The sequence below is a fragment of the Carettochelys insculpta genome, chromosome 5 (assembly GCF_033958435.1).
Source record: "Carettochelys insculpta isolate YL-2023 chromosome 5, ASM3395843v1, whole genome shotgun sequence".
Classification (NCBI taxonomy): Eukaryota; Metazoa; Chordata; order Testudines; family Carettochelyidae; genus Carettochelys; species Carettochelys insculpta.
In genome coordinates, this window is record NC_134141.1 from 40,679,804 (window position 1) to 40,699,215 (window position 19,412).

At 41.7% G+C, this 19,412-nt stretch overlaps 1 protein-coding gene across 7 annotated transcripts in view; it reads left to right on the forward strand.

Moving 5' to 3' along the window:
* Positions 1-19,412, forward strand: part of DMXL1 (Dmx like 1) — a 155,165-nt gene that overhangs the window by 21,815 nt on the left and 113,938 nt on the right. For all 7 annotated transcript variants that reach the window (XM_074994988.1, XM_074994990.1, XM_074994992.1 and 4 more), the window contains exons 2-3: positions 297-422; positions 12,024-12,101. In XM_074994988.1, coding sequence (XP_074851089.1) covers positions 297-422; positions 12,024-12,101 — 204 coding nt within the window. The remainder of the gene's footprint in view (positions 1-296; positions 423-12,023; positions 12,102-19,412) is intronic.

The window sequence follows — 19,412 nt, forward strand, 5'->3', positions numbered from 1 at the left end:
ATCAATCCTTAAGATGAGTTTGTCACCCTCAGCCTCTTTCTAATAAAAACAGGCCTAACAGCCTAGTTATGAATGTCCGTCTATTTGTCCCTTGCATGTTTCAAGCTGATAGAAATTCAGTCTTGTTTTATGCTCCCTATGGTAATAAAGATATGACAATCATAAGTCAACAGCTGACATGAATGATGATTAATCAAGGGAAAATGGATATCTGTACTTCACTGTTTCATCTTCATGTGGTATTAAATGTTTGTTGTGTGTTTGCTGTAACCCTTGTTTTGTTTATTTTTTTACAGGTTTATGCATCAGGATGTGACATTGTTATCCTGGGGACTGATTTTGAAAGATTACAAATAATCCCTGGAGCAAAACATGGAAATATTCAAGTGGGATGTGTGGACTGTTCAATGCAACAAGGGAAAGTATGTATTAATTCTGCTGATAATGCTCAGACCACATGTAGCTGTAATTTAGTGGAGTTGTGAAAGAGAATTGTGAAAATCTGATAAAGGAGTTTAATTGTTGAATCATAGAACACTAGAACTGGAAGGAACTTCAAGAGGTCATTGAGTCCAGTTCCCGTCCCCTTTGGTAGGACCAAACACCACCTAGAACATCCCTGATAGGTGTCTGTCTAACCTGCTCCTAAATATTTCCTAGTGACGGAGATTCCACAGCCTCCCTAGGTAACTTATTCCAGTGTTTAACCACCTGACAGGAAGTTTTTCCTAATGTCTAATCTAAACCTCCCTTGCTTCAGTTTGTCCATTGCTCCCTGTCTCATCCTCAGAGGAGAACAATTTTTCTTGTAATCCTCTTTGAGGTACTTGAAAATCACTATCATGTCCCCTCTAAATCTTCTCTTTTCTAAACTAAACAAGCCCAGTTCTTTCAGTCTTCCCTCATAAGCTCATGCTCTGTAGATCTTTAATCATTCTTGTTGCTCTTCTCTGGACTTTTTCCAATTTCTCCACATCTTTCTTGAATTCACCAATGCAACCTCCTCCATATTTCAAGTCCTGTCAGATGTGTGTATCCTGACTTTGTTAGTAAGTGTGTGAATTTGCTGTTACGGTGCATTAATAACACACAGATTTGCCAGTGGAATGTTATCAGGCAGGTATAAGAAGACTGGTTGTTTACTCACATTAAACAGTAGAAAGTCTCCAAGTTTTTGTAGTTGGATGATGTTACTATTGATGCTCTGTTCCTCTCTTGCATTTCTTTACAAGTGCTGCATTTTACCTCTTTTTCTGAAGTGCTAATGTTTTCTGTGTTTGAACAGCCCTTAGCACAAGAAAGGCCTCATCTTATCTAGGGCTTTTAAATGGTACCACAGTAACCAGATAGTTGTGTCAAAACAAACCAGCAGTCCTGTAGCACTTTAAAGACTAACAAAATAGTGCAACAAGGGAAGGTGTTTAGTAATGCTACTATTAATGCTTGGACCACATGTAGCTTTAATTTATTGGAATTATGAATCTGACAATTTAAGCATAAGCTTATTTTGTTAGTCTTTAAAGTGCTACATAACTGCTGGTTTGTTTTGGTTAGAATACAGACTAACACGGCTACCTCTCTGTTACAGATACTTTGTATGAAAAAGAACCAAGTTTGAAATTGTACTTCATGAATGGTTTTGAGGTCTTGCTATGCAAAGTAATAGAAGTTAATTTGGCTCATATTCTTGGTGAGCTGCATACAACAATCTTCATAGAATCATAGAAGAGTAGGACTGGAAGGGACCTCGAGAGGCCATCGAGTCCAGCCCCCTGCCCTCATGGCAGGACCAAGCATTTTCTAGACCATCCCTGAAAGCCATCTATCTAACCTCTTCTTAAATAGCTCCAGTGATGGAGATTCTACCACCTCCCTTGGCAATTAGTTCCAGTGTTTGATCACCCTGACAGTTAGGAACTTCTTCCTAATGTCCAACCTGAACCTCCCCTGCTGCAATTTCAGTGCGTTGCCTCTTGTTCTATCCTCAGAGGCAAGGAAGAACATGTTCCCTCCCTCTGCCTTATGACACCCTTTTAAACACCTGAAAACTGCTATCATGTCACCCCTCAATCTTCTCTTTTCCAAACTAAACAAGCCCAATTCTTTCAGCCTTTCTTCATAGGTCATGTTGTCTAGACCTTTGATCATTCTCGTTGCTCTCCTCTGGACCCTCTCCAATTTCTCCACATCCTTCCTGAACTGCGGTGCCCAGAACTGGATAAAATACTTCAGCTGAGGCCTAACCAGCGCAGAGTAGAGCGGGAGAATGACTTCTCGTGTCTTGTTCACGACACACCTGTTAATACATCCTAGAATCATGTTTGCCTTTTTTCGCAACAGCATCACACTGTTGACTCATATTTAGCTTGTGGTCCACTATAACCCCCAGATCCCTTTGTGCTGTACTCATTCCTAGGCAGTCCTTTCCCATTCTGTATGTGTGACACTGACTGTTTCTTCCTAAGTGGAGCACTTTGCATTTGTCCTTATTAAACTTCATCCTGTTTACCTCAGCCCATTTCTCCAGTTTATCCAGATCCTTTTGAATTAGGACCCTATCCTCCAAAGAAGTTGTAACCCCTCCCAGCTTGGTATCATCTGCAAACTTAATAAGTTTACTTTCTGTGTCAATATCTAAATCGTTAATGAAGGTATTGAACAGAACCGGTCCTAAAACAGACCCCTGCGGAACCCCATTAGTTATACTTTGCTGGATTGAAAACCATTAAGGCACTTGAGAGCCAGGGCCAGGGTGACTAGGTGTGTGTGGGAGAGGGGTAGTTGTGATGGGGCTCTGCAGCCTCATTTTAATTGTAAAAAAGCTGCATCTCAGAAATATGTGTCATCAGTGGCACAAGAAATCCTCATAAAAATGTGGTGTGAGGGCCCACAGTAGTGTATCTGTCTCCTGAAAGTTTGAGAAAGTGTATCATGGGTTCTCAAACTGGGGTTTGTGACACAGAGAGAAGGGGATGGGACTCCTGTTAGGGTGGTTAGCTGCAGGTTGCAAGCTGTCACCTCAGTTTTAAGTTTAAGCAGGGGCTGTCTTCTCACTCAGAGGCTTATAGTGTGAAAAGGGGTCACCAACACAAAATGTCTGAAAACCTTTGACTTGTATCTATTTGTGTAATCCAGAATGTTTGTCTTTTTTCCTCACCACCCAACTCCCTTAAATTTAATCTTTACTCTGGATTTCTGGAGTTTATAATGTCTTGGGCTTGTCATTTTGGTAACTTCAACCTTTTCTGAACCTTGACTTAAGTATAATTAAGGTAATGCTGTCTGGATTAAAGATGTGTTAATGTCATTTTGTTTTTAGATGCTTTAAATTAGAAATGGTTTTTAACCTTCTGCATTATGCACTTTCATGTTACGAAGAAAAAGTGTTGGTTGCTTGATTGGGAGCAATGGAACAGAGTGGGATACGTGTTAAAGTTCTTGGGTAAGGTGATGAGTAGAGGACACAACTAGATTTGCAGACTGCAAAATATATTGGGTATAGTTGATACTCTTTTTACCTTGAAGGGAATGCCCTGTCAATATCCTCCACCTCCATTCTTCATTTGTGTATGTTGTAATACTTCAGATAAAGCATGCCATGTAAGGCATTGGGAGAAAGGTTATGAATTTCTGAATCCCACTGTTCTAACTAAATATTGTTTATCTTTAATGTATGTGAAATTGGATGAGATTGCATCGTGTGGTTGTCACAAGAACAGCTTCCTAGAGACAAAAAGGAGAGTAATGAACACCTGGGCAGGGTGTCAAATAACCATCAACAGGCATTGTCCAACCAGGAAACTACAATATAATGACTCACTCACTGGTATGAGCCACACCAGGGGAATGGCTCAACCTTGCCTTGGGGCTTCTGCAATACCCACCAGACACGGTGGGATTTGCGTTCTCCAGTTTGGGGACTAAGAATGTAAAATCAAATACAGCGGATTTGTGCTTCCTTTTTCTTGTGCCCCACCCATGTTGCAAGCAGCCAGGACACTTAAAAGACCGACTCCAGTAGAGGAGGCTGGACCGGGTTTAAGGGACAAACTCATGTTAAGGACTGCTGTATCCCAGTGGGTTGAGTAGAACTGCTCAGTTTAGGCATTTCCAGGTATGGTTGGGAGTTCAGACTGTGCCTGTATTTTATTTATTACTCTTTTATTGTTTGTAGTCAGTAAACTTAATAGAATAATGTAATATATAATATAACTGGAGATACACATCTCCTAGAACTGGAAGGGACCTTAGGAGGGCATCTAGTTCAGTCCCCTGCCCTCTTGGCAGGACCAAGCACCATTTCTGCCATCTATTTGCCCCAATCCCTAAAAGGCTGCCTCAAGGATTGAACTCAGAACCCAGGGAATAGCAGGCCAGTGCTCAAACCACTGAGCTGTCCCCCCCCCGCCCCAAACTTGTCTTACTGTTGTTTTTCACCAGTGGGGTAAATTTTACCAGTGGGAAATTGCTGAGGTATCAAACGTTAGTGTTCTTCTACTTTCCATTGATGAAATGATGAACCAATTAATAAATTTTGAGCGGCATAAGATGGTAATATTTGGCTGGTGACTTTCTTTATGTGATTCATGAGTGTGTCTGGGAGCATTCATGCAGTCTAGCTGGGTGTGGCGGCTCTTCTTCCTGTTGTGCTGAGTGATAACACAAAGGGGTTTGCTGCTTGACACTAGCAAAGTATTGTGAAGACAGCCCAGGGTGAAGAGTTAGGGGCATAGCAGTCCCATAGTTCCAGGCTGTACCCCACAGATCCCGTTACAATAATCTTGTGCAGTAAAACATAACTTTCAAATGCAAAACCAGGTTTTTCCTGAAATGTAGGGGAAACATTGAGACGGTAGATGAATTACAATGCTTCTTGATTCCCCTATTATCCTGTGTCACAGCTACATACTATGTTTCAATCTAGTAGAAGTTGAAATAGAGCTGTTTTTATAGATGTTAATTTTCTCCATATAAATTCTAAAAGCTAAAGTATACTTTCAAAATCTTCATTTTGCAACTAATCATTAACTTCTGGTATTGCAGTCTTGCACTTGAACTAATAAGCAAGGGACAGCAGTTTTCCTGTTAATGTGTGGACCAGTTTCCCACAATTACTTCTCAAATCAAAACAAAAATATATCCTGCTGCTGCTGGTCTCCCAGTAGAACCAGAAGTACACAGGTTAAAGATAAAAGCAAATTTATATGTTGAAATAATAAAAGCAAATTGAAGCAACAATATTCTTAGGTTTTATTTTCAGAATTCAGTTCAACAAATTAAAGAGGAAATTATCAAATGGAAGTGTTAGTCATAGACTTTAAGTTGACATGGGACAATTGTCGTCATGTAGTCTAACCTCCTGCACATTCAGGCATGGGTAAACTTCCATGGCCCAGAAGTAGATCCTTTGATTTTTGGCTTAGTTACTGAAGTCCTCAAACTATTGTTTAAAGCAGGGGTTTTCAAACTTTGTGATACCACGACTCCCTAAAATGCTAAGTGAGTTTTTGTGACCCAACCCTCATTGCTCCACGAGTAAAGCTATCATTTCATTTGGATTGGGATTGGGCAAGAAATAAATATGCCAATATCTTTTGAGAACTAAATTGTTATTGGAAATAGACCAAAAAAAATCAAATTTGAAATCATATTGTTTAGTGTGAAGGATGAGCTTGTGTATTGTTGCATAATTTTTGAAATCTGGGTTTCATTGTTGAGATAGTCACTCTCATTTCTCTGTCCACATTTATTTTTGATCAATATTTGCTTTTTATAGTAACAACTGCAGAAAACCCTGACTCATTCAAATAAGATGTTGCAGATGGGATCAGTATGTTCCTAGCCGCCTTGTTTAATTCTTTATACTGATTTTGCACACTGATCCAAAATGCTGAGAGAGACATTGTTGAGAGTTTTATTTTTAAAGTAGCGTCAGAAGAGGTATCAAATAATTTGCTCCTTCTCGGTAGGAATGAGTGTACTAGCTATTAGTTTAGCGTCAAATAGGTTCCTTATCCAATAAAATTTTTCAATATCCATACCTGAGAGTTAGTTTTTAAAGTGAAAATTTAAAGAGAAGTGATTAAAAAATTTCACATCTTCACTAATGTGTGTTAGAGCTTTCAATAAATCGTTTTAAAGTAGGAAACATGTCTAAATTTGAATTTTCATTTTGCTCTGCCACAGTTCAACGTTCCTAATAAATGCTGTCAATTCATCAGAGTCCGAGAATATTATTACCACTTTGCAGTGTGAGGTAGTAAGAGTGTTCACCTTATTGAATATATCACTTAAATATGCTAACCACCTATTGAAATCAGCTAATAAACATGTGCACTACTATGCCTTTCCTCAGTTAAATACTGGTGAAGCTCATTCCTTAGTTCAGAAACACATGTCAAAACATTTCCCCGAGACAGCCATCTTGACTTACAGTAAAACAGCAAGGAAGTGTGTTCAGTGCCCATCTCCGCAAAATCTTGCCAATATCCTTGCCTTTACAGGCCTGTTTTTTATATAGTTCACAACATTTACGGTTGCTTGTAGAACATTGGCTAGTGCCAGGCTCAAATCTTTCGAAGCGAGAGCTTGCCTGTGAATTGTACAGTGTGTCCAAACAGCACCAGGAGACTTTTGGTGTATTAATGCTTGAAGTGCTGTATGACAGACTGACATAGAGCATGTTCCGTCAGTGCATATGCCCATGCAGTTAGAGCACTGTAAGAGATTTGGCTTCATTCAGCTATCAGTTATATTGAAAAGATCTTCAGCTTTACATGTCCCTGTAATTTCTTCACAGAAGAGTAAATTCATTTGTTTTCCTGTCATCAGCTAATCTAATGTACATTATTGAATGAGTATCTTTAGCATTATCCATTGCCTCATCTCTCTGAATGGCAAATGATTTGCTTCTTCATGAGCAACTAACTGAAAAAAATAAGATCTTCTGCCATAGCTGCAATTTGGCGGCAAACTGTGCCATTAGACAAAGGGATACTTAAAAACTGTTTAGCACTAGACTCTACCACCATAGTCATAACCATATAAATAGCTGATGGAAGTATTAAATTTTCTCCCGTCATGTGGGGCTTTTTGCACTGAGCAATTCTGTATGCATCTTGATAAGAAACTAAAAGTGATTTTGAAGGGACGCTTATATATTTAACTAGAATTGCATTTTGTTGTTTAATTTCAAATGAAAAAATCTCAAGGTTTGTTAGTTACGTCTGCATGACTTGTTTCCAGATGTCATTTTAGTTTGCTTGGCTTCATACTTTCAGCAGACAGTATTTTCTGACAAATAACAAATTGAGGCTGTTCTTTTCCAGTAACAAAACCACTTGTGAAACCAAAAGATAAGGTAATTTTCATCATACTTTATTGATTTATGCCTGTTTATCAGCAGTACCGGTAGATTTCTCATTAGCTTTTTGCTTACCACTCAACAAAAACCTTTCCATGTTTTAAGGCTAAAAAATTAAAATAACAGGTAAAAGTTTTTATATATTTATGATAATTGATAAAAGAATGGAACTTCACATATACTTCAAGGATTACTAAAGACGTACTAGTAAACACTATGCTTCATCAGCAGATACACCAGAGACATATGAATATTTGCAAAGAAGCCAAATTTGACTATCTGAGATCATGGGATCGGTGTTTAGATCATCAGTGGAGACATCAGAGACATTTTAACATTTGCAAAAGAAGCCAAGCTCGACTTCCAGTAATCACATGATCAGTGTCAATGGATTGCCAGTTGAGATGCCAGAGACAGAAATTTTTGCAAGAGAAAAACCAAATCCATTTGTGGAAACCCCCTCCCCCCAAGCTGCTTGTGACCCCTGCGGGGTCAGGACCCACAGTTTGAGAAACATGTGTTTAAAGACTACATTACTGAGAATTCACAATTTACACTAGTTTTAAACCTGCAAGTGACCTGTATCCCAAGCTGCAGAGGAGATGAAACCCCCTGCTCTCCAAAGGGCCTCTGCATATGTCACTTAGGGAAAATTCCTTCCCAAATGCAAATATGGTGGCTAGTTATACCCTGAGCAGATGGACAAGATATGCCAGGCAGATACCTGGGAAAGAATTCTTGGTGGTAACTGAGAGCTCACTCTATCTCCAATGATAGGAGATTTTTGCTATTGGCAGTTACTGCTATGTTGCTGTGTGACACTGTAAGTAGTGCCGTTCTTCCACCCTGTCAATAATAATATACCAAATTCAGATTTGAAGTCAGGCTTTTTTTGTCAACTGTTCCCCCTGGAAGGTTGTTCCAGAACTTCACTCTTCTTCTGAAGGTTTATCAGAATTTCCTAATATTTGGTTCTTAAAACAGAGAGAGTCTTGCTTAGACCTGGCTTGACATTCACAAAACAAGACCAAAAGTTGATCTAAGATGCACAATTCCAGCTACAACAATTGCGTAGCTGGAATCGATGTGTGTTTTTCCTGACAACCCACACAGAGGGAGGTTGATGGAAGATATGCTCCCATCAACCTGCCTTACTCCTTGTCAGAATGAGGAATACCAGAGCCAACTGTAGAGCCCTGATGTTTCGATTTAGCTTATCCCCTCTAGGCACGCTAAATTGAACTGTGGAAGATCGACCCTGAAGGAGTCGATCCTCTGTTAAGTGTAGGCATACCTTCAGCTTTCGTCACGGTGGGTAAAAATCAATGACTTAAAAATAATTGTAATTGATTTATTCAAGTTGATTTTTTTGATTTATTTTTTTTAAAAGAAATCAGTAAGACTAAATTTCTTAAAAATAAGTTTTTACATTTCATCATAAGCATGCTAAATCTACACTAGAGTCCCATTAGAAAAAGGAATTAATGACCAGCCTAACTGCCAGCTCTTGTTTGTTGAATGTTTTGAGCTTTCATTTTCTGTTTCTCAGTGGACTAAAGTCACATATAAAGACATGGGCTGGATGGGATTGTTTGGTGTGTATGTGGTGGGGGGAGGTGAGGCAAACAGGGAAGAGGAATAAAGAGACAATACATAGGAAAGGATGGAGCGAGAGCAGAAAGGAACAATGGAGTAGACTGGAAAGGAAAAGGGAAATCATTATTCAGTGCACGTGCAGCTTCCTGTATTTTCCCCCACGCTGTTTGGCCTCTGAATGTAGGAGAGATCGTATCTGGAAATATTTTGAAGGAACTCCTTCCCTGGGTAAAAAAAGAAAAAATGTGTCAAGTGTAAGCAGTGGAAAAAGAAGATGCAGGGCCAAGATAATAGAATGAAACATCATAAGGAAAACTGCTTATTGGGAGAAATTGTTGGGGATGATGACGTCTGAAGAACGTTGTGGATAAACTCATTAGTAGCCGAATTATTTTACTTTGCAATGCATCATTTTTCAAGACTCTCTTTATGCATTTTAGTAAAAGTGTAACTTAATCAGTAAATTCCAAAGCTGTTTGTTATATTGGATGTTGCCAGGAAAAAAATATTTAAGCTAATCTTTATAGCTTGTTCAATTAAGTAGGCTTACACTCAACAATGTGGAATGGGGTTGGTAGCACTGGCTTCTTTAGGATTTTTTCAGCTGTGACAGAATTATACTTGGCACTTTTGGGTCATGCTCACATGTAAGTTGTTCGAAGAGTCTGATGCAGGATTTTTAATGTGGAGGTTTTTCCTCTCAGAACTTGAGCCATTAGCTTTTGTTTAAATTTACTTGCAACTTAAGGTACAACAACATCTTTAGTTTCCTGAAGAAAGTTTGATTTGTATAGTAAATGCCTGGTTATAAAGCACTCGGATAACTGGCACTTAGTTGACTGGCATGCCAGCCAGGGCCAGCCAATGGCTGTCGTGGGGCTGGCTCAACATTGGCCAGCAGGGGGAAAGGGCACAGAGTGCGGCAGGCTGCCTGGCCAGGGTGGCAGAGCAAGGCTGCTGCCGGCCCCAGCTCTCATAACCAGAATGTTTTTGTTGTCCAGCACAGGGATGCTGGATGATCAAGTTTGTACTGTAATTGGTTGGTAACCGGTAAAATATGTTGATTTACAATTAAACATAGCCTTTACAATAAAATGGGTGCTGTCTTTTGCAGATGAGATTTAGCTTATCTCTATTCACATTTTATTTTTTAACTTTTTTGCATTGGAAAATCATGAATTACGCATTTCTTATTTACTAGATTATTAATTTTGTACATGTGATATTTGTCAAGATTTTTAGATGGAAATTTGAATGCAACTAAGTGCAAAACACCAGTGTTTTAAAGGTTTTCCTTTTTCTTAAATTAGTTAAATTAAAACAACCTTACATGATATATAAGAAGAAGCTTGTAACTTAAACTTGGTATACAAGAGAAAGTTCTATCGAAGTTTTTCAAAACTTGTTTTGAATAAAATGTAATTGTTTAAACAACATTTTTATTCATATATTCTAAGAGGAAAACAAACATTGTTGCTGTTTCAACTATTTGCTTAATTTTAATCAACTAGTCATACTGAAATGAAGAAAATGCTCTGCAGCAGAAGAGGCTGTTGGTGTCAAAAGCTGGTTTAGCACTTCAACAAAATCTGGGTTTATGGTCTTAACCTGTGGCTTTCTGCTTCCCTCAGTTCAATGGTTTGACTTTTTTTTTTAACGCTTGGCAGTAAATAAATGTTACTTCGTTTTTTTAAAAAAAATTCTTTAACTGGTTTTACTATAAATTTAGTTCTTAACAGATGCTCTTAATGTCAAATAAGTTTATTTATTTATTCAAGTATCCATATTAAATTAGATTTTTAAATAAACAGTTTTTATTCCTCCTCCCTCTTTTATTTCCCGTGTTAAATAACAGTTGAAAACCATGTGCACAGATATATTAATGGAGGTGGCGGCTAGCATTATGGATACATCAGTCACCTCACTGGTCTGCGGATAAGGCTATCTTGATTGAAAGCTTCATTTAATAGTCTTTGACTTCTTCTGTTTTTTATTGCACTATATTTTGTGGCTCTAAATGAGTGTTGGGTGATTTAAGTGGCTCTCATGCTTTCAGACTCTCAGTGCAATAATGTCATACAGGTAGAACCTCTCTAGTTTGGCACTGTCTGGACCTTAGTGGTACCAAACCAGAGAATCTGCTGAACCACAAGAGTTCAGTATTGTTTAGCAGAGTTATGAACGCTTCTGTTGCTTAGGGAACTCCTAGAAGACGTTTAGGTTGTGTCTGAACTTAGTGCACCTAGGGGGCATGTGCTAAATCAAACTGTCATGACACAGCCATCAGCCCTGGTACTCCTGGCACTTACGAGGAGTAAAAGACGTCAACAGGAGAGAGTCTTCTGTTGACCTGCCACCGTGTGGACAGCGGCAAAAATCAATTTTAGATAAATCCACCTCCCTCTGGGCAATTCTGATACCAGGATTTGTGGATCTGAAATCACTTTTACCACCTAGGTTTTAGGGGTAAATTCAAACTAAATAACGGCACAGAACACCGAGAGCCGGGACTGGTGGCTGTAAACAAGCTTTATGGGATCGTGGGAAACGTGGCCATACTCAGGATAAGTGGACAACCCATCTAACAAAAATCATGCCAGACCAGAGAGTGCTGGACTGAAGAGGTTCAGTCTCTGTCAGTAGTGAAAAGGCAGATTGATTGAACTGCTTTTCATCCTTTCTACAGTGTATTAAAAATGTCCAGTAACTTTTTCTTAAAGCAGCTGCCTAAATTGCATGTGGAAAAACTCTTGATACTAGGTTGAAGATTGCTATTAAAATTTTATATGCTGTACACTTACTCTTTATGGTGGTTGAGTCTCAGGTCTTACCCAGAAATAGAATTGTAGACAACAGTTTTTTCAAGTATTGTCGTGCTTTGCACTTGGAAATATGTTTTATAGGGTTTTTTTCATATTCAAGTAAGTTTGTCAAGTTCTGAAACTTGATTCAAAAGGAAATAAAGGCACAAACTCAAGAATATAGAAGGAAATATTTTTACAAAGAGTGAAAGTAAAGTTGGTTTTAAATTAATAATTTTGTTTTATATAACTTTATTTTTTAGATTGCAGCTTCTTATGGAAACATGATTTGTATTTTTGAGCCAGTTACTGTCCTGAAACAGAAGAGCAATCATCCTGCTGTAAGTGGTTGAACTTTCTTACTAGAAACATCCATAGATGACTTGAAAAAAATTAAATAATTGATATGGTTTATTTTTATTACTTGGGCATCACTTTTTCCTGAGATACCAATTTAAAACTGGGATATACGACTTTTATGGTATGAACACATAGAAAAGGGTGAAAAGAGTGGAGCACATCATAGTTAAAATGCCACTATATTACAGTTAACACTTCAGAAAGGGATGCAGCCCACCAGTCCATAATAAACATACATAGAAATTGTTTCACCTGTGCGATAATTTGTATGTGCAAATTGGTGATTTGCTGTCTGTGATAGGGAGCAATCCCAGGAGAAGATGCAGGAAAGTTCAGATGGAGTAACTTGTGTGCAGGGAAGCTTGCTTTTAAACTGGCTAGTAAATATGTCTACATCCTGCTGTGTATGGTTTTACAATCCTTTGCTATCTTTCTGTATGCATTTCTACTTGTTCTTGCTCCTTTGCATCTCAAGTACTTTAAAAATGCTTTGCATAATAATTAGTAGAATTCTGTAGATGTCAGATGACTTTATAAATTTGGTAAGAATTGCACTCTCACATTCCACATAATGTAACTTCCTTTGCTGTGGGCACATTTGTGGATTAATTTTTGAGTTTATTGCTTAGATGCGGACCCTAATATTATTGGCTTCAGGTGCTGATTTATGTTATCTAGAGAAGGCCACTTAATCTCTGAGACCACTTTTGATACCATACTTCACAGGAATATTGACTTTCTGAGCCTGTGAAAAATGTCAAGTTCAAAGTATTAATACATAATAAAGATACAAATACAGCACAGCAGACTTAGTCTCCACTTTGTGTCTGTTCCACTACCAGACCATGTTGCTTTTGGGGTTGCAATACATCATGTTAGGAGATGTAAGAAATCTACTCCCTGAACTGTGCTTACTTCTTGAAGTTCCTGAGGCATAAGCTGAGTCTGCCTGTGCAAGTACCTTTGAAATATGTGGCTCTCTTTTGAAAGGATGCAGATATTATCTACACACACAATGTGATGTTTCTAAATGAAATTGAAGGAACGTGGTGCAGATTTTGAAATCCCTACCCCAATCTGCATTAGGAAGAGCACCCCCTTTCTTTTGAAAGAAGACACTTCAGGGCCTGCACTTTCGAAAGAGGAGTCCTCCATGGTGCCGACCAGCTAGAGCGCAGAGACACCTGGCCTGCAGCAGTGGGGCTGTATGATCTCTGCATCCTACTGTCCTTAAAGCTGTATGGACACAGAAACACTGTGGCAGGAAGCTGAGAGCATGGTAGGACCGAAGGCATGAAGTTCTTGAAGCGTACCCTCACCACTATCACGTAATATTGCTCTGAAGCAGTGGCATCACCTGTGCCCTGCACAGTGTTATGGAGGGTGCAGCAGGCACCCAACACCTTGCAGGAGCCAAGGCCTGGGGGGAAAAAAACCCCCAAAAACGTGGAGGCTCCCTCCTGGACTAAGCCAGTGCTGAGAGACCTCCTGGGACTTTGGAAGGAGGAGGAAGAGCTGCTCCGGGAAATGAGGTTAAGGCGGCACAATGCCACAGCATTTGGCCATCTGGCCCATGGTCTCACCACCCAGGGTTACCCCAAGCGGACTCCACACCAAGTCTGAAGTGAGGTCAAAGAGTTCTGGCAGGGCTACGGAATGAGGCTGGCTGCTCAGGGGCAGGTCCCGCAATGTCTCTACTACAAGGAGCTCTCCACCACCCATCGTCCTTGACACCTCTGTGAACTAGCCAAAGGCAGAGGCCCAGAAGGAGCTGAGACCAAGGAGCCAGGGGCAGAAGCTGTACCCCTCCATAGTGTCATCCAGTGATGAGGGAGACCTTGTCAGCAAGGGACTGTCTGGTAAGCATCTGGCAGGGCATGCACCCCAGATTTCAAGGTAGGAGTGACACAGCTGCCAGCAGGCCACGCACATGCCCAGTGGTCCTGGCTCCAACACATCATGGCCAGCTGTGGCCCTGGTATGCCATGATGGCCACCAGTGACGCTCAGCACCCTCTCCCATGGACAGTACTGTGAGGCACATATATGTGGCAAGAGGTAGGCAGGGCTGGACCGCACCTGGGGACTTCCCCATATGGGCTGGAAACCTTTTTGTGCTCGCATTACCCCAGGGCCACCATGCCTTTGGGCACAGCATGTGGCCCCAAGGCGGAGTGGGATATGGCCCTGAGGGGCACAGCACTCAGGGCCATGATAAAGGACTGATAGACCATCCATCTCTCCACACAGATATGCCATCCGAGGGCCAGGAGAGTCCCTCGGTGGCAATGCTGCTGGGGGTGTGCCTGGGCCCTCTCTATGGCAGGTCCACGGCAGGAGACCTTGGAGGCAATTGGGGGATGACACTGCCAGCCCCCAAGAGGGTGGGGTGGCTGAGCGGTGCCTTTGGCTGGGGGAGGCTGACGTGGCCTGGTGAAGGGTGGCCTGTGACCGGCTTCTTGACAGCCTGTTGGACATAATGGACATCCTCTAGGAGCACATGGTGAATGTGTCCTGCCTTCTCGCCCCCACTGCCGCTCCTGACCCCACTGAAGCCCTACCTGCCTGTGCAGCCTGCCCCTTCTCAGCCCCTGGTGGCCCCTGAACCTGGAGAGGGAGGGGATCCTGGGGCTGATAGAACTCATGGCCTTCTACCCCTGCCCTTCAGTGTTTCCGCCACACCCCCACCCCTCGTCCCCTTCGAGGTTCAGGTTCCCCTGTTTCCCCAATGTGCATTACTTGCCCCTCTCCTCACAGTACATAATTTTTAAGTTTGATAACAGTTGTGTAGTTGTAGTTTATAGTAAATATTTTATTTTCCAAAGATTCTGGTCTCCCATGCTCTTTGTGGAGGGATGGTGGGAGTTGATGGGTGGGGTTGGTGAGGGATGACTGTGGGTGGGGGTTAGTGGGGCTCGTGAGCGAAGTGGACCCCATCCTGCTGGGCCTGGCAACTGGAGGCTGTGGCTGGCTGCTTGTATCTGAGGCCACCCACGCCTGCATGAAGGCATCAGCTTTGGCCTTCACAGTGTTATGGAGTGTGCAGAAGGTGCCCACCACCTGCAGGATGTTCTGCACCTCCTCCTCTAGGCGCAAGAGGAGGCACTGCCACCATCCTTTCAGGTGCCCGAAGGCTCGCTCCACCACAATGTGAGCCTGGTTCAGTTGGGTGTTATACAGACCTGGGGTAGGGTTGAGGTGGCTGGTATGTGGCTTGGGGTAAGTGGCTGCTAAATCAAGGTGGATCCAGACTGCTGGCATTAAACATTAAAAAGGTCGTAGAGCAGTTTTTAAACTGAGGTGGGGGAAAGCCGATTGGTGCGGGGGAGCACCTGGATCGGACGGAGACTTCTCTTACACGAAGCTCCATAGATAGGGATTCCCAAGAAGTTAGTCAGATAGGGAACGTGGGAAATAATATATGGGCAAGATCAGATGTGAAACAATCGCATATAAAAAAATCCAACGCGTCTGTGAAAGGCGGACATATTAATAGTGGTAGTTTTTTAACGTGCTTTTACACTAATGCTAGGAGTCTGTCTAATAGGATGGGTGAACTGGAGTACCTCATATCAAAGGAGGAAGTTGACATAATAGGCATCTCAGAAACATGGTGGAATGAGGACAATCAGTGGGACACTATCATAACGGGATATAAATTATATCAGAAAGACAGAACAGGTCGTGCGGGTGGCGGAGTGGTACTATATGTGAAGGATAATATAGAATCAAATGAAGCAAAAATCCTAAAGGAATCAAAATGCTCCATAGAATCATTATGGATAACAACAATTCATTCCTCTAATATGAATATGGCATTAGGAATATATTACCGACCACCTAACCAGGACAGTGATAGTGATGCTGAAATGTTAAGGGAGATTAGAGAGGCTATCAAAATAAAAAACACAGTAATAATAGGAGATTTCAATTATCCCCATATTGATTGGGTGCATGTCACCTCAGGACGGGATTCAGAGATTAAATTTCTTGATGCCTTAAATGACTGCTTCTTGGAGCAGCTAGTACAGGAACCCACAAGGGGAGAGTCAATTCTCGATCTAGTCTTGACTGGAACGCAGGATCTGGTCCAAGAGGTAACTGTTACTGGACCGCTTGGAAATAGTGACCACAATATAATAACTTTTAATATTCCTGTGTTGGGAAGAACACCGCAGCGGTCAAACACTCTGGCATTTAATTTCAAAAAGGGGAATTACACTAAAATGAGGAAGCTAGTTAAACAGAAACTAAAAGGTAGAGTAATTAAACTAAAATCCCTGGAAGCTGCATGGAAACTGTTTAAAGACACCATACTAGAGGCCCAACTTAAATGTATACCCCAAATAAAAAAACACAGTAAGAGACCTAACAAAGAACCACCATGGCTAAACAGCCATGTTAAAAAGGCAGTGAGAGAGAAAAGGGCAGCTTTTAAAAAGTGGAAGTCAAATCCTAGTGAGGAAAATAGAAAGGAACATAAACACTCCCAAATTAAGTGTCATAATGTAGTAAGAAAAGCCAAAAAAGAGTTTGAGGAACAGCTAGCCAAAAATTCAAAAAACGATAGTAAAATGTTTTTTAAATACATTAGAAGCAGGAAGCCCGCTAAAAAAGCAGTGGGGCCGTTGGACGATGAAGATATAAAAGGAGCGATCAAGGAAGACAGTGCCATTGCGGAGCGATTAAATGATTTCTTTGCTTCAGTCTTCACAGCTGAGGATGTTACAGAGGTTCCTAAATCTGAGCCAGCCTTTTTAGGTGACAAATCTGAGGAACTCACTCAGATTGAAGTGACATTAGAGGAGGTCTTGGAGCTAATTGACAAGCTGAATAGTAACAAGTCTCCAGGACCAGACGGCATTCACCCAAGGGTTCTGAAAGAACTCAAATGTGAAATTGCGGAGTTATTAACAGTGGTTTGTAACCTATCCTTTAAATCCACTTTGGTACCAAATGACTGGAAGACGGCCAATATAACGCCGATATTTAAAAAAGGCTCTAGAGGAGACCCTGCCAATTATAGACCGATAAGTTTAACATCAGTACCAGGCAAATTAGTAGAAACACTAGTAAAGAATAAAATTGCAAGGCACATAGAAGAGCACGAATTGTTGGGCAAAAGTCAGCATGGTTTCTGCAGAGGGAAGTCATGTCTAACTAATCTATTAGAATTCTTTGAAGGGGTTAATAAACATGCAGACAAGGGGCACCCAGTGGGCATAATATACCTAGATTTCCAGAAAGCCTTTGACACGGTCCCACACCAAAGGCTTTTATGTAAATTAGGTGGTCATGGGATAGGAGGAAAGATCCTTTCATGAATCGGGAATTGGTTAAAAGACAGAAAACAAAGGGTGGGAATAAATGGTAAATTTTCACAATGGAGGGGGGTAACTAGTGGTGTTCCCCAGGGGTCAGTCCTGGGACCGATCCTGTTCAACTTGTTCATCAATGATCTAGAAAATGAGGTAAGCAGTGAGGTGGCAAAGTTTGCAGATGACACCAAGTTGTTCAGGACAGTCAAAAGCAAAAGGGATTGTGAAGAACTACAAAAAGATCTCAGCAAACTGAGTGATTGGGCAGCACAATGGCAAATGAAATTTAATGTGGGTAAGTGTAAGGTAATGCACGTTGGAAAAAATAACCCAAATTACACGTACAACATGATGGGGGTCAAATTTAGCTACGACAGATCAGGAAAGGGATCTTGGAGTTATAGTGGATAGTTCTCTGAAGACATCCACGCAGTGTGCAGCAGCAGTTAGTAAGGCAAATAGGATGTTAGGAATTATTAAAAAAGGGATCGATAATAAGACAAAAGATATCATACTTCCCCTATATAAAACTATGGTACGCCCACATCTTGAGTACTGCGTGCAGATGTGGTCTCCTCACCTTAAAAAAAAGATATATTGGCATTAGAAAAGGTTCAGAAAAGGGCGACTAAGATGATTAGGGGCTTGGAACGGGTCCCATATGGGGAGAGGCTAGAGAGACTGGAAAAGAGGCGATGGAGGGGCGATATGGTAGAGGTATATAAAATCATGAATGGTGTGGAGAAAGTGAATATGGAAAAATTATTTACCTTTTCCCATAATACAAGAACTAGGGGACACCAAATGAAATTGATGGGTAGTAGGTTCAAAACTAATAAAAGGAAATTTTTCTTCACACAGCGCACAGTCAACCTGTGGAACTCCTTGCTGGAGGAGGCTGTGAAGGCCAGGACTCTATTAGGGTTTAAAAAAGAGCTTGAGAAATTTTTGCAGGTTAGGTCCATAAATGGCTATTAGCCAGGGGTAAAGTATGGTGCCCTAGCCTTCAGAACAAGGGCAGGAGATGGATGGCAGGAGATAAATTACTTGATCATTGTCTTCTGTTCTCCTTCTCTGGGGCACCTGGCATTGGCCACCATCAGCAGATGGGATGCTGGGCTGGATGGACCTTTGGTCTGACCCAGTATGGCCATTCTTATGTTCTTATGTGGCCACATTAGCCATGGCTGCAGGGGATAGCCAGTATCTGCCACCATGCAGAATGGCACAGTGACATTGCCAAGCGGGAGCTCCTGCTGGGGGATGAAGTTCCCGGCTTCCATGTGCTGGTAGAGGCGTGAATTCTGGAAAACACATGCACTGTGTATCCGGCTTGCCTAGCCCATGCATATGATTATGAAAAAACCTTTGGGATTCAACAGGGCCTGGAGGACTATCCAAGTGGTAGCTCTTTCTGTTGATATAGTGGCTGACTCTGAGCCAGGGCACGGATGGGGATGTGCATCCCATCCAGGGCTCCAAAGCAGTTTGGGAAGCCGAGTGCAGCAAATCCCACAACAGTTCTGTCCCAATTCCCCCATGTGGACGACCCTGTGGAGCAGCATCACGGCGATAGCACGGCCAACCTGCATGGGATGGAGGAGTGTGCTCTTGTGAGGGTGTGGTGGGAAGTTCCCATCCCCTGCGGGCCCCATGCTGCCAAGGGTTCCCCTTGTCTGGGAGTCCCCTTCCCATGGTGGGTGTGTGACCTGAGCATGCCTTACTTCCATGAGGACAGCCCCAATGGTGGCCTTGCTCACCTCTAACTGGTGCTCCATGGGGCAGTAGCTGTCCAGGGTGTCCAGCTTCCAGATGGCTATGGCAACCCTCTTTTCAAGGGAGAGGGTGGGAAACATGTAGGTGTCCTGGTGTCTGAGCACAGGGCCAAGCCAGTGGCAGAGCTCCTGAAAGGTCTGTCTGTTCATCCGGAAGTCCCACAGCCATTTGACATCATCCCGCTCCCACCAGTCAGAGC